At 37.7% G+C, this 13,039-nt stretch overlaps 1 protein-coding gene across 9 annotated transcripts in view; it reads left to right on the top strand.

Moving 5' to 3' along the window:
• gusb (glucuronidase, beta) overlaps positions 1 to 13,039 on the top strand; it is a 48,841-nt gene that overhangs the window by 11,039 nt on the left and 24,763 nt on the right. For all 9 annotated transcript variants that reach the window (XR_015490736.1, XR_015490734.1, XR_015490733.1 and 6 more), the window contains exons 3-6: positions 629 to 810; positions 5,910 to 6,052; positions 9,208 to 9,395; positions 11,193 to 11,336. Coding sequence is in view for 1 of the 9 variants with exons in the window: in XM_087253196.1 (XP_087109322.1) it covers positions 629 to 810; positions 5,910 to 6,052; positions 9,208 to 9,395; positions 11,193 to 11,336 (657 nt within the window). In the remaining 8 variants the exon portion in view is untranslated. The remainder of the gene's footprint in view (positions 1 to 628; positions 811 to 5,909; positions 6,053 to 9,207; positions 9,396 to 11,192; positions 11,337 to 13,039) is intronic.

Genomic DNA, 13,039 nt, shown 5'->3' with positions numbered 1-13,039 from the left:
AAATCTCTGAGGAATATTTCCAGTAGCTTGTTGAATCTACGCCATGAAGGATTAAGACAGATCTGAAGGCAAAAGGGGGCCAACCCGGTACTAATAAGGTGTACCTAATAAAGTGGCCGGTGAGTGTACGGCAGTGTTACAGATCAAACAACTAAAGTTACATTTTATTTTGTCGTCTTTTTCATTCCTTTAAACCCTGTTTTAACACATTGTAATCAGTCTTTAATCATTTATATTCTTATGTTTTATGTTTATTTTATTCCTGTTTATGTAAAGCACTTTAAATCACCATTGTGTATGACATCTGCTATATAAATAAACTTGTCTTGCCTAAATTGCAATTAAATCTAATTAAATCTAATGCAATTAAATTAAATCTAAGAAAAATGTGTTGAGAAATAAAAACATCTCTCTGTTTAACATCACTTGGGAAATATTGGAATGAGGATTAAAATTTCACACAAAGGCTGATCATGTTGCCTTCACCTGTACATTGTTATCTCTTTTGTCACAGGCTGACTGGTCTATTTGTGTGTGATCTTGTGAGTGTCATGTTGTCTTTGATTCATCTGCGTAGTCACAGTCAGGACTGACGCATGCTTCTGTGTTTTTGTTTCCCATCATGCAGTGGGTGAACGGGGTCCAGATGACTGAACATGCGGGCGGTCATCTGCCATTCGAGGCGGACATCAGCAGCGTTCTGCGTCAGAGCTCTGGAGGTCCGTGTCGAATCACCATAGCAGTGAACAACACTTTATCTCTGGAAACACTTCCACCAGGAACCATCCAGTACATGAACGACCGCACAAGGTCAGAGCTCACACGTAAACACTGTGCTCAGTTTATTTATGAGTATTAGTGTATTTTGGACTTATTTAAACCTGTATTATGCAGAAATCACTTTTATAAGGGGTCTAAGCACAGTTTTGTGTCAGCAGTGTGTGAATATATCCAGCCTTTAATGGAAAAAAAGATTATTGTTTATAATCAGACTTGATGAAAACAGTCTGCAGAAACACTTTGATTGACATTCTCCCTTTGTACGTGTCATCAGAGGGGTAAAGCCCCGCCCACTAGTGCCCATCTCTCCCTCATTAGCATAAACAGTTCTAGCAGCCACTATGCTGACACATTTGTAGCTCCGCCCTCTTTAGAAGAGAGCACAATCTCATTTGAATTTAAAGCGACACAGAATGGCGGTATATGGATCAAAGTCTAAAAGAGTCAGTTTCAAAGAGATATTAAACATTATTTGTGTGCTATTTAAAGCTGAAACTTCACACACACTCTAGCGATGCATTTATTAATATGCTTATTTTACATCGTATGAAAAAGGACATATTAGGTGTCCTTTAAATCATACTTCACCATAATTTACTCACCCTCTGGACTTTGAAGATGTAGGTGGTTTTGTTTTCTTCTGTAGATCATTAAAGAAGATTTTGAGCTTAATCTGTGCTGATTATTATAATGAAAGTGGTTACATGTTTTTGAGATTAAAAACAAACACATACAAATGAGTCCAAATGAATCCCAGTGGCTCCTGATGACACACTGGGGTCTTGTGACACAAAACAATCCGAACGTTATTTACATAGGGCTGGACAATAATTCGATATTAATATATATCATGATAGATTCTTTTTTAATAAAGGTGATATGATTTTAAAAACCCATTTCCGATGTTTTGAAATAAATTTGTATATACAGTCAAACTCAACTGTGTGTATATATATATATATATATATATATATATATATATATATATATATATATATATATATATATATACATATACATATATATACATATATATACATATATATACATATATATATACATAAATATATACAAATATATATATATATATATATATATATATATATATATATATATATATATATATATATATATATATATATATATATATATATATATATATATATATATATATATATATATATATATATATATACATATATACATATATATATATATATATATATATATATACATATATATATATATATATATATATATATATATATATATATATATATACATATATATATATATATATATATATACATATATATATATATATACATGTATACATATATATATATATATATATATATATATATATGTATACATATATATATATATATATATATATATATATAGCTGAGTCTGAGAGTTTTATTTATTTGATAGTTTATTTTTACATTTCTTGTTTGTGAAGGCTAAGTACAAATAAAATGTGTTAATTTTTTGTACACTTTTTTTTTTAAAGTTACAAGAGCCTAGAGGTATTAAAGACCTTGCAAATTCAGTTTGCATACATTCGTAGATGTCACCGACTCGGTCCCAGTCATTCCCTTCGCTGGCCAGCAGAGGTTATCATCACCGGACTATTGACATTACATCATCCTCAGACACTGATTGCAACACACCTGCTGCACATTACACTGATCACCCACACACACACACACACACATATTGACCTTATTCTAAAATGCGGAAGTGCGGCTGTTTTCGCGATTGTCTTAGAACTTCCGATTCAGTCGCCTATGGGAGAAATGACTAGGAATAATAAACGGCAGAAAACGGTCAAACTACTTGCTCAACAAACAAATGTTTGCAAGACTACACAGTCCAAGTCGAATAATATAATACGAAAATATCAAATTGCAACATCAAGCAGTAGGGATGTAACGGTATCAGAATTTCACGGTACGGTAATACCTCGGTATGAATGTCACGGTACGGTATTTATTGAATCATTTACAGGAAAAAACAAAACTTATGAAAATACTCCAAAAAAGTGCCAAAAGTGTCAATGACATACAAATTAGCCATCTATCTGTAAGCTTTGAAACAGGAACTTCAATTTTAATAACAAAAAACTATTAAACCATGTAAAAAAATAAAGTTTCAATTTAGTATTGTTGAAAACTCATCACATTCAACATTTAATCACACTCAGCCCATCTACACAGATGAGAGCTCTGCTAGTCGGACTTCTCATCAAGCATCTCCCGCTGGATCTAATCTCACTATATTTATTAAACGGGATATTTCATTTATCTTGTTGTCTTTATCTAACGACATATTCCCTGACTTTGGGCATTGGAATCTATTACGTGTTCTCAGGTAACGTGTTTTGGCTGAGCGCAAAGATAAGTTAATGATTAATGTAACCACGTACATTCTGTATATTGACTGATCGCTTGCCTTTATTTCCTATAATGTATAAACTTATTGTATGTTATACTTTTAAAATGGCCATTATCGATTCTTAAAACTGATACTCAGCAAAAGAGAGGGTGTGTTTCGTATTTTCACTGAAATTGAAAGGAGGCAGTTGTTATCGGCTCCGTTTTGTTATAAATATCCACACAGTGAAGATGACGCTCATCTTATGCAGCACGGCGCCTCAACATTTCTGCTGTCTAAGTTGCTAATATTAAAATGAAAATAGGCAGTTCCTTAAATCATGTTTACATTTTATTGTTGAGAAAGTGAAACAACGAAGCCAGGGTGATGTGAATGAAGTTATAAAGTACATGGTTCCCTTTGAAGATTTACCCGTGTCCTCGGTATAATCTGCTTTTCCATATCAAACTGAGAAGAAGAGACTGCAGCCTTGATCAAACTTGCGAAGTCTGAACTTACACGGAGATAATGCAGGACTGAACTGTGCGTGTAAAGCAGGTCGCACACCAGAAGCGACGCTCTGCGGCGCGCAGCGCCACGCAGCGCCATGTATTTTAGAATTCTAATCATAGGTTTCTATCAGGATACACTCACCGGCGCCGCAAGTCGGCGGCTGTCGGCGGCGCCCGGCGACGGCTCAGGACGCAGTTCGTTTTTCAGCCGCGCCACAGAGCGCCATCTGATTAGTTTCATGTTAAATATCATTCGAATGTGCGCGTCTGGTGTGCGATACTTTAATCTGTCATGTACGCGCCGTGTCGCGGCGCCGAGTGGCGCTTCTGGTGTGCGACCTGCTTTAGAGTTTTCCAGCTCTTTTCATCCCCGCTTCTAGCAGCACACTCCATTTCCGCATTACTGGATCTGTAGCGACAACAGACCGCAAGGGATGATGGTCAAGCATGGGCTGATGGCAATTGTAGTTTTCGTTACCTCCCGTTCGCTTCATTCGCCTGAGCAAATTTTCTCAGAAGACCTATAGTTTTACCGAGTCATGCGACTTCGGTAGTATCGAAAAAAATTAATATTGCGGTATGACGGTATTTACAATACCGTTACATCCCTATCAAGCAGCGTAACGAGCAGTTTTTAACGTCAAAAAATTAATGGAAGTGAATGTGACCGGAAGTCGCGAGACAAAAAGATTCAAATGGCAGCGCCCGCTCGTCGGCGGAGAATAAGGTGAATAAGCAGTCCAAACACTCACTCCAGTGCGAAGTCTTGTTCTGCCTTGCTGACATTTCTGAGCGTTCCATATCCTTGCCTGATCTCCCCGTTGTTACCTGGACTGTCCCTTGACCTTGCCTTGCCTGCCCCCTGCCTTGAACCCTGCCTTGCATTTCGACTTTGATCAACGCCGCCTGCCTCTTACCCATACCTCACGATCCTTGACTGCCAGCCGCCAGCCTATCGACCTAGTATGTGCTTGTTATTAAACTGTGTTTAATAAATATACTACAAATGGATCCCTCTGTGTCAGACTCCTCGTTACAGTCGGTACAGACGTCCATTGTGTGCAGTCTTGGCAGCTTTTTCCTGGCTTTTTAATATTGTCCATATCGATATCGTCCAGCCCTATATTTATAACATTATTCGTACAATAAAAGTGTTTCACATGCCTTGACTAAATGGAGTAAGAAAAGAAACAGAAAATTCATTCATTCATTTTCTTGTCGGCTTAGCCTCTTTATTAATCCAGGGTCGCCACAGTGGAATGAACCGCCAACTTATCCAGCACGTTTTTACACAGCGGATGCCCTTCCAGCGGCAACCCATCTCTGGGAAAACAGAAAATTATGTTAATTATATATTACAATGCACTTTTAATACACTAAATATACATGTACATAAACATTTTATGTTGAAATGTTAAAGAACGGCGACACACTGGCTCAGTGGTTAGCACTGTGGCCTCACAGCAAGAAGGTTGCTGCTTCGAGTCCTGGCTAAGTCAGTTGGTGTTTCTTCCTGTGTTGGCGTGGGTTTCCTCCGGGTGCTCTGGTTTCCCCCACAGTCCAAACACATGCGCTATAGGGGAACTGATGAACTAAATTGGCTGTAGTGTATGAGTGTGTGCGTGTGAATGTGTATGGGTGTTTCCCAGTACTGGGTTGCAGCTGGAAGGGCATGCGCTGCGTAAAACATATCCTGGATAGTTTTGCGGTTCATTCCCCTGTTGAATAAAGGGATTAAGCTGAAGGAAATTGAATGAATGACTGAAAAGTGGTCGTAAAGGAATATTTTCCCAAACTCAAATACATAACAGCTTGGGCACGGAAACAGTATTTTATACGTCACGACTTAACAAGCGGATATTAAAAAACATAATTATTTATATATTTCCAATGGATGGCACTGCCTAATACAACAAAATCTTATTAATTACTATCAGACATTTCTTCCGGAGCAGTAAATAATACAGAACAGTATAAGAGTGCGTAATTGTCAGCGCAATAGCCTAGTGGTTAGCGTGCCGACATATGGTGCAATAGCACATCAGGGCGACGCGAGTTCGAATCCCGGCTCAACGACATTTCCCTACCCTACCCCCTCTCTCTCTCTCCCACTTTGTTTCCTGTCTCAATAATGTCCTATCTAATAAAGGCAAAAAGGCCAAAAATAAATCTTAAATAAATAAATAAAAAAGTGCATAATTAATTGGGCAAATTCATTTATTTTCTGTCTTCTCCTCTCAGATATCCTTCTGGCTACTTCGTTCAGAACACTAACTTTGATTTCTTCAACTATGCTGGAATACATCGCTCCGTCCTGCTGTACACGACACCCGCGGTGCACATTGATGACATCACAGTGCAGACGACATTCTCCGATAACATCGGTAAGAGAATATGTAAACATCAATACAGTCAATACAGACTACTGATATGATTAATATTACATTTTTGTTGGTGCAGCCGATTCAAATGTCATCACTTCATTGAATGGGCGTTATCAGCTGACAGATATGAGCCAGTAGGGGCCTTCTGCGCTTACTAGTAGGCTGTTATCATCCATCTACATGGTTGATCAGCTATAGATCACATACGGCTGCGGCTGGAAGTTAACAAGAATTATTTATATGATTTTTTAAATTTCCCATTAACTGTATTTTATTAACGTCTACCCCAACCTTAAACCCAGCTCTCACAGTAATTTAAAACAGATCTGGAGTCTTCTCTAATAGTATAGCTGATTAACCATGTGGATGGATGAAAACAGCCTTCTGAGCCCACCAGTAGGCGCTGAAGGCACCTACTGGCCCATATCTATCAGCTGATAACCACCGATAACGGCCATTCAGTCGAGTGATAATATTGAAAGCGGGTGTTTTTGTGCAGGAAACATGTTGTATTGTCAGATTTAACATTTTAACATTTATTTTGTTACTTATGAATTGTACTGCATGAAGTAAAAATGAGCAATGCCTATTTTGCTAGTGCACATTGTTAATCCGTGCAAGTTAATCCACTGTAAATGTACTGCTGTGAGTGAAAGGTGATAGGAGGAGCTCAAAAATGAAACCCCGCCCCCTACTCAATATTCAGTTTCGGTTGGAAATACATCATCATCATACAAAAATAGAAGTCTGCAGCAACTTCTAACTCTGGACTTTAATATTTGTTAGTATTATGTAAACTCTATCAACAGTAAAAACTATACATTTGACCTCTTCCCAACAGGGAAACCAGCAACAATCAAGAATGCATGATTATATGATGTCATGGCTTTACAATTAAAAAATGTGATTATGATGGAAGTCAATGGGGCAAAAACAGCCCCCAACATAAGGAAAGGGTAGTCAATTTGAACAATACACAGCGGAGATGCAAAAACCGTGGGACACATTCATGTATCATACCGCTAAGTGATGCATTGAGTGTCTGCTTTACTAAACAGACAGGTCTTTAATCTTGTTTTGAACTGCAAGAGTGTGTCTAAGCCTCGGACATTATCAGGAAGGCTATTCCAGAGTTCAGGAGCCATAAATGAAAAGGCTCGACCTCCTTTAGTAGACTTTGCTATTCTAGGTACTACCAATAGCCCTGAGTTTTGAGATCTTAAAAAGCGAGTTAGATTATATCGAGACTGAAGGTTGGTTAGATCAACAGGAGCTAGATTATTTAAAGCTTTATTGGTAAGAAGCAATATTTTATAATCAATACGAAACTTAACAGGCAGCCAGTGTAAGGAGGATAACATTGGAGTGATATGATCATATTTTCTAGACCTGGTAAGAACTCTGGCTGCTGCGTTTTGTACTAGCTGAAGTTTGTTAATAGAGGATGTTGGGCAGCCAGCAAATATAGCATTACAGCAATCCAGCCTAGAAGTCATAAAAGCATGGACTAGCTTTTCTGCATCTGAGATGGATAGCATACTTCGTTATTTAGCGATATTTCTCAGATGAAAGAAGGCAGTTTTTATGACAAGGGATATATGATTTTTACAAGTTAGATTGCTGTCTGATATGACACCCAGATCTTTTATAGTAGCGCTAATGCTAACTTTGTACCCCTCTAATTGTAGATTGAGTCTTGAGATCGGCAGTGTACAGGATTTAGGCACAATAAGTAATAATTCTCTTTTATCTGAGTTTAAGAGAAGAAAATTGTTGGTCATCCAGTCTTTAACATCTTTAATACACTCAGTTAGCTTAGACAGTTCAGACATCTCATCAGGTTTAGTTGAAATATAAGTATCATCTGCATAGCAGTGAAAGCTGATCCCATGTCTTCTAATAATGTCTCCCAGTGGCAGCATGTAAATTGTAAAAGGCAAAGGGCCTAAAACTGATCCTTGAGGCACCCCATACTTTACTGGGCTGACTTGTGAAGGCTGTCCATTAATATTCACAAACTGGTGACGGTCAGTTAAGTCTGACTTAAACCATTGCAGAGCCTGTCCCTGGACACCTTTAAGCGATTTATGAGGATATTGTGGTCAATGGTGTCAAATGCCGCACTGAGATTGAGTAAAACTAATAGCGAGATGCACCCTTGGTCAGCAGCTAAGAGTAGATCATTGGTTATTTTCACTAATGCGGTTTCTGTACTGTGATAATCAGGGCTTATCACAGTACAGAAACCTGATTATATGATGTCATGACTTTGCAATCAAAAAATGTGCTTATAATGGAAGTCAATGGGGCAAAAACAGCCCCCAACATCACCAAAGGGAAGTCTATTTGAACAATGCACAAGGGTTAAAGCACAGATGCTGTCTACACACAGAGCTTACATTTATAACAGTGTGTTTAGTGCATTGATATTAGGTATTGGAAAAAATCAGACATTGCGATTTGAATATTATTTCACCGAATGAATTGATTAGCGCTATTTGGAAAGATTTCATTCATTTACTTAGATTGGGATGATCAAGTCTGTTTCTATGCAGTGTGTTTGCATACATTATAATAAATTACAAGCATATATAAATACGACAGAGCAGAGATAAAAGTTAAATATCTCATGCATAGAGTGTAAAAATATGAATAAAATAGCATGGTCATCATTGCATAAGTAATTTAAAAATACCACATTTAATAATATCTTTATCATTTAAGCTTTATTAAATAAACTAATTATGTGATGTGACTATTACAGATACACACAATGCCATATCGATGCTTAAATGATATATTGTGCAGACATAATTGATAAGTGTGTGCCGTGTTTCAGAACTGCTCAGTTATAATGTGTCAGCGTTGGAGCAGCTGTGAAAGTTTTGTTAGTATTATGTAAACTCGATGCACAGTAAAAATGACTAATATCATTAAATGAAACCAGCAACAATCAAGAATATATGCTGTCATGGCTTTGCAGTAAATAAATGTGACTATAATGGAAGTCAATGGGGCAAAAACAGCCCCCAACATCACCAAAGAGGAGTCAATTTGAACAATGCACAAGGGTTAAAGCACAGATGCTGTCTACACACAGAGCTTATATCTGTAACAGTGTTTTAGTGCATTGATGTGTGTGTGGTGTGCTTCAGGACTGGTCAGTTATAATGTGTCAGTGTTGGGCGGCTCTAAGGCGGCTGTGAAAGTGACGCTCTCAGCGAAGGACGGCAGATGCGTGGCCTCGTCTGAAGGCCTCAGTGGAGTCCTCAAAATCACAGACGTCAACCTGTGGTGGCCTTACCTGATGCACGAGAACCCCGGATACCTGTACTCCATGGAGGTTAGAAAACTCACTCAGACACTTCCAAGGGTATTTAAAGGGACAGTACACCCAAAACTGAAATATCTGTCATCATTTACTACCCTTTACTTGTTTCAATCCTTTATGAGTGTCTTTCTCCTGTTGAGCACAATAGAAGATATCGTGAAGAAAGCTTTTTGCTAGCTTGGGTAAATATTATTTTAAAATCCAACTTCAGATTAGTAAATATATATAGAAACTGACAGTATTTAGGATTCATCACAAGTAGGCCTGTCCCAATAATCAATATAGGGTCTTATTGAACAACACATGGACATGAGCTCAATCAATTCTGGTGATGGAATATTCATCACCCATACATAAAAACAATATCAGCAACATTTAAGCTGATTGTGCATCATCTCTATCTATATATAGTTATTAAACACTGTAGTATTTGCTATAAATGAATGACTATGGTATATTTTCATGTGGGTGACAGCTGAAAATAGATCTGGTAGCAGATATCACAGCCTCTGTTACTCTTTACCTTGTTTCAAGAGTTCACACTTAGCTGATGATTGATAATAAAGCTTGTTTGGCGTGCTGTCCTGGGAGAGAGCCCTGAGCTTATAAGATCCTCGAGCCCTGGGCTCCCACCCGTTGCAAGGCGAGAGGGGAGTTTGAGCTCAGGTAGATCTTGATGGCTCCCCCTCTTGCTTATTGTAGCTAAGTGTCGTATATGGATGCTGAGAAGGTGTACAAAGAGTTTGGCTAAAGTATTTTGGATTAATTGTTTAGAGTGCTTGTTTTTGAACTGTGGGAGGAAACCGGAGGACCCGGGGAAAACCCATGCGAGCACGGGGAGAACGAGCAAAACTCCACACAGAAATGCCGCCTGGTTTAGAAAGGAATTAAACCAGGGGGATTCTTGCTGTGAGGCAACAGCGCTAATCACTGGCCACCATGTCGCCCGTTTGAAAGGAGGGAAAGTAGGGTTGGATTGGGGATTGGGGTTTCTTCAAGACGGAGATATTGAGATGAGAAAAGTCTGGTTGTTTATAGTGAGTTAAGGATCGTCTGATAGGATAATTAGTCACTAGCTAAGGTTGGAACAGCTGTGAACAATCATAAGCACGTGATCCTCTCGAAATTTGTTTATAAATAAACTTCACCAACATTTATTATTGTTTATTTAGGAGATGAGTTTTCACATTCTGACTCCAGTGCCTCATTTGTAGGCTGTTCAAATGACAATAATTAAAGGAAATATTCCTAATAATAAAATATGATGTGTTCTGGCATTATGTAATGAGTGATTGTCTTAAAATGACAATAATATTGTTTATCGCAAAATATTTTAGTGCAATATATTGTACGACAAAAAATAGATATTGTGACAGGCGTAATGACAAGTGCTTTGGTTAATTAATACTTCAGTAATACATAACTACTTCTAATAATAATAAATAAAATGTTTAATAATAATAAAGTATACTTAAATGCACCTTACAAACCTCAAAGTGCTACAGGCAAAAAGCATAATGAGATAAAACAAATGAATTAGTTAAAATAAAATCAGCTACCAACTAAAATTCACTCAAAAACAAAACAAACATGATGCATTTTTGTAAATTAAAACTAAAATTCATTAACTGATTTGCTTCCAGCGTTGTTTAAAAAAAAACAAATGTCTTTTTTCATGTATTAAAATGGTTTGGTTTATAATATATTATAATAAACATAGCTGTTGATTGTTACATGCAAATAAAGGGAAATGAAGTATCTGCTTGAGCAACATGTGATGCCAGTGGTTTTGTTCTGCTGTTTCTGTAGGTTCAGGCGAGCGCAGAAGATGGACAGACGGATATTTACACTCTTCCTGTGGGCGTTCGTACTGTTCAAGTCACCAGCACCAAGTTTCTCATCAACAACAAGCCTTTTTACTTCCACGGGGTCAACAAACACGAGGATGCAGACGTGAGTGCCAGCAGAGGGCAGCAAAAACACACTGCACAAAACACGTTGCATTCAATTGCATTGGGGTTTTTTGGCATGTAAGGCCATTGAATGAATATGCAAATACTTATTTGTACAAATCTGCCATGAAACAATGTGATTACAGAACAAAAGCAGAGAGAGAGAGAGATGAGAAAATTGTTTTAGGTTGCTTTTAAAGGGATAGTTCACCCAAAAATGTACATTCTGTCATCATTTACCTTGCCATCATTTACATTTATCTTGTTTGAAAACCTGTTTGAGTTTCTTTCTTCTGTAATGAAGATCTTATGAAAAATGCTGGAGAAAAAAACATCAAAATGCAAAATGCAAATCTCAATGGCTGCAATTCTCCAAAATTCTTCAGTATATCTGGTTTTGTGCTCGGCAGAAGTTTGTAACCACTTATAAGGCTGGATGAAGAGTAAGGTAATTTTTTTGGTGAACTGTCCGTTAAAGAGCTTGGATGTATTTTTAAAGGGGTCACAGTTAAACTACTTTTTTTTTTTTTTTTGTACAGTTCTTAAAGCCCATTGCAACAATTACCTAATTACTGTGCTGATTTGGCCCTCATCAGAATGCTCTGTTTTAATGGGCGTGGTCAATTGATAGTTTTTAGTCATGTGTCCTGTGTGGAGACCTGTTCATGTGGGGAAAAACAATGAGCCGTAATGGCGGCTACACTGGGATCTCCTTAGTATTTTTTGTTCTTACTATTTATGTCAATGGCTGATTTTCTCCAACATTCTTTGGTATATCTTGTTTTGTTGGGGATTAACCCCGGCGTCCTGGCCAAATTTGCCCACTGGCATCCATCCATCATGGCCTCCTAACCATCCCCATATCATAATTAGCTTCATCACGCTGTCTCTTCTCCACCAATCAGCTGGTGTGTGGTGTGCGGTCTGGTGCAACATGGCTGCTGTTGCATCAACCAGGTGCATGCAGCACACTGGTGGTGGATGAGGAGATTCCCCCACTTTGTAAAGCATACCTGTCAACATTGGGATGCGAAAATAAGGGATATGGCTACCATAATAAAAGCCCCGACCCCCCCCCAACCCCCAAACCCCCCCCCCCCCCCCCCCCCCCCCCCCCAAAAAATCTCTAAATTACTAAATATGTTCATTTAGAGCTGTTTCATTGTAAATAAAAAGTTAAATGGTCAGTAATATTTTTTTTATTATTATTAACAAAAGAAAAAAATTATATTTACATTAGCAGCATATACATTAGCGAACAGGTCAGCTTATTAAAATTAATAGCTATAAAATTAAATAGAATCAAGCTATCATCAATCTCATTAGCCGTTTCTCCACTGTATGACTTACACATTCTGATTAAAGAGCAACGAATGAATCTCTCATTTATTAAGATTTTTAATTAGTACATTAAATAAGAGGCGTCACTTTAAAAACGCACACATCTAACGCTATAATGAAAGCATTCGACTGCTTTACTTACTTTTTATTCTCATTTAAAGGTTCAGGACACCCCAGAGAACTTTTTTTTTTATATTAACAGATGTGTGTGTGTTGAGCATCAGTTAAGACAATGTTAGCACCTGTCAGCTTTAATTGTGGGGAAAACTGGATAATTTTGAGCTTTTGTCTGCTAATTTCAGCTTCCGGGTTTAAAATGATTTTTGGGGCGGGATCAAAATCGGCGACGTAGCGCAGTACTGC

Source organism: Danio rerio, chromosome 5, assembly GCF_052040795.2.
Source record: "Danio rerio strain M-AB ecotype USA chromosome 5, GRCz13ab, whole genome shotgun sequence".
NCBI classification, from domain to species: domain Eukaryota; kingdom Metazoa; phylum Chordata; class Actinopteri; order Cypriniformes; family Danionidae; genus Danio; species Danio rerio.
The sequence above is the reverse complement of the archived record's forward strand: the minus strand, read 5'-3'. Positions and strand labels throughout refer to the sequence as shown.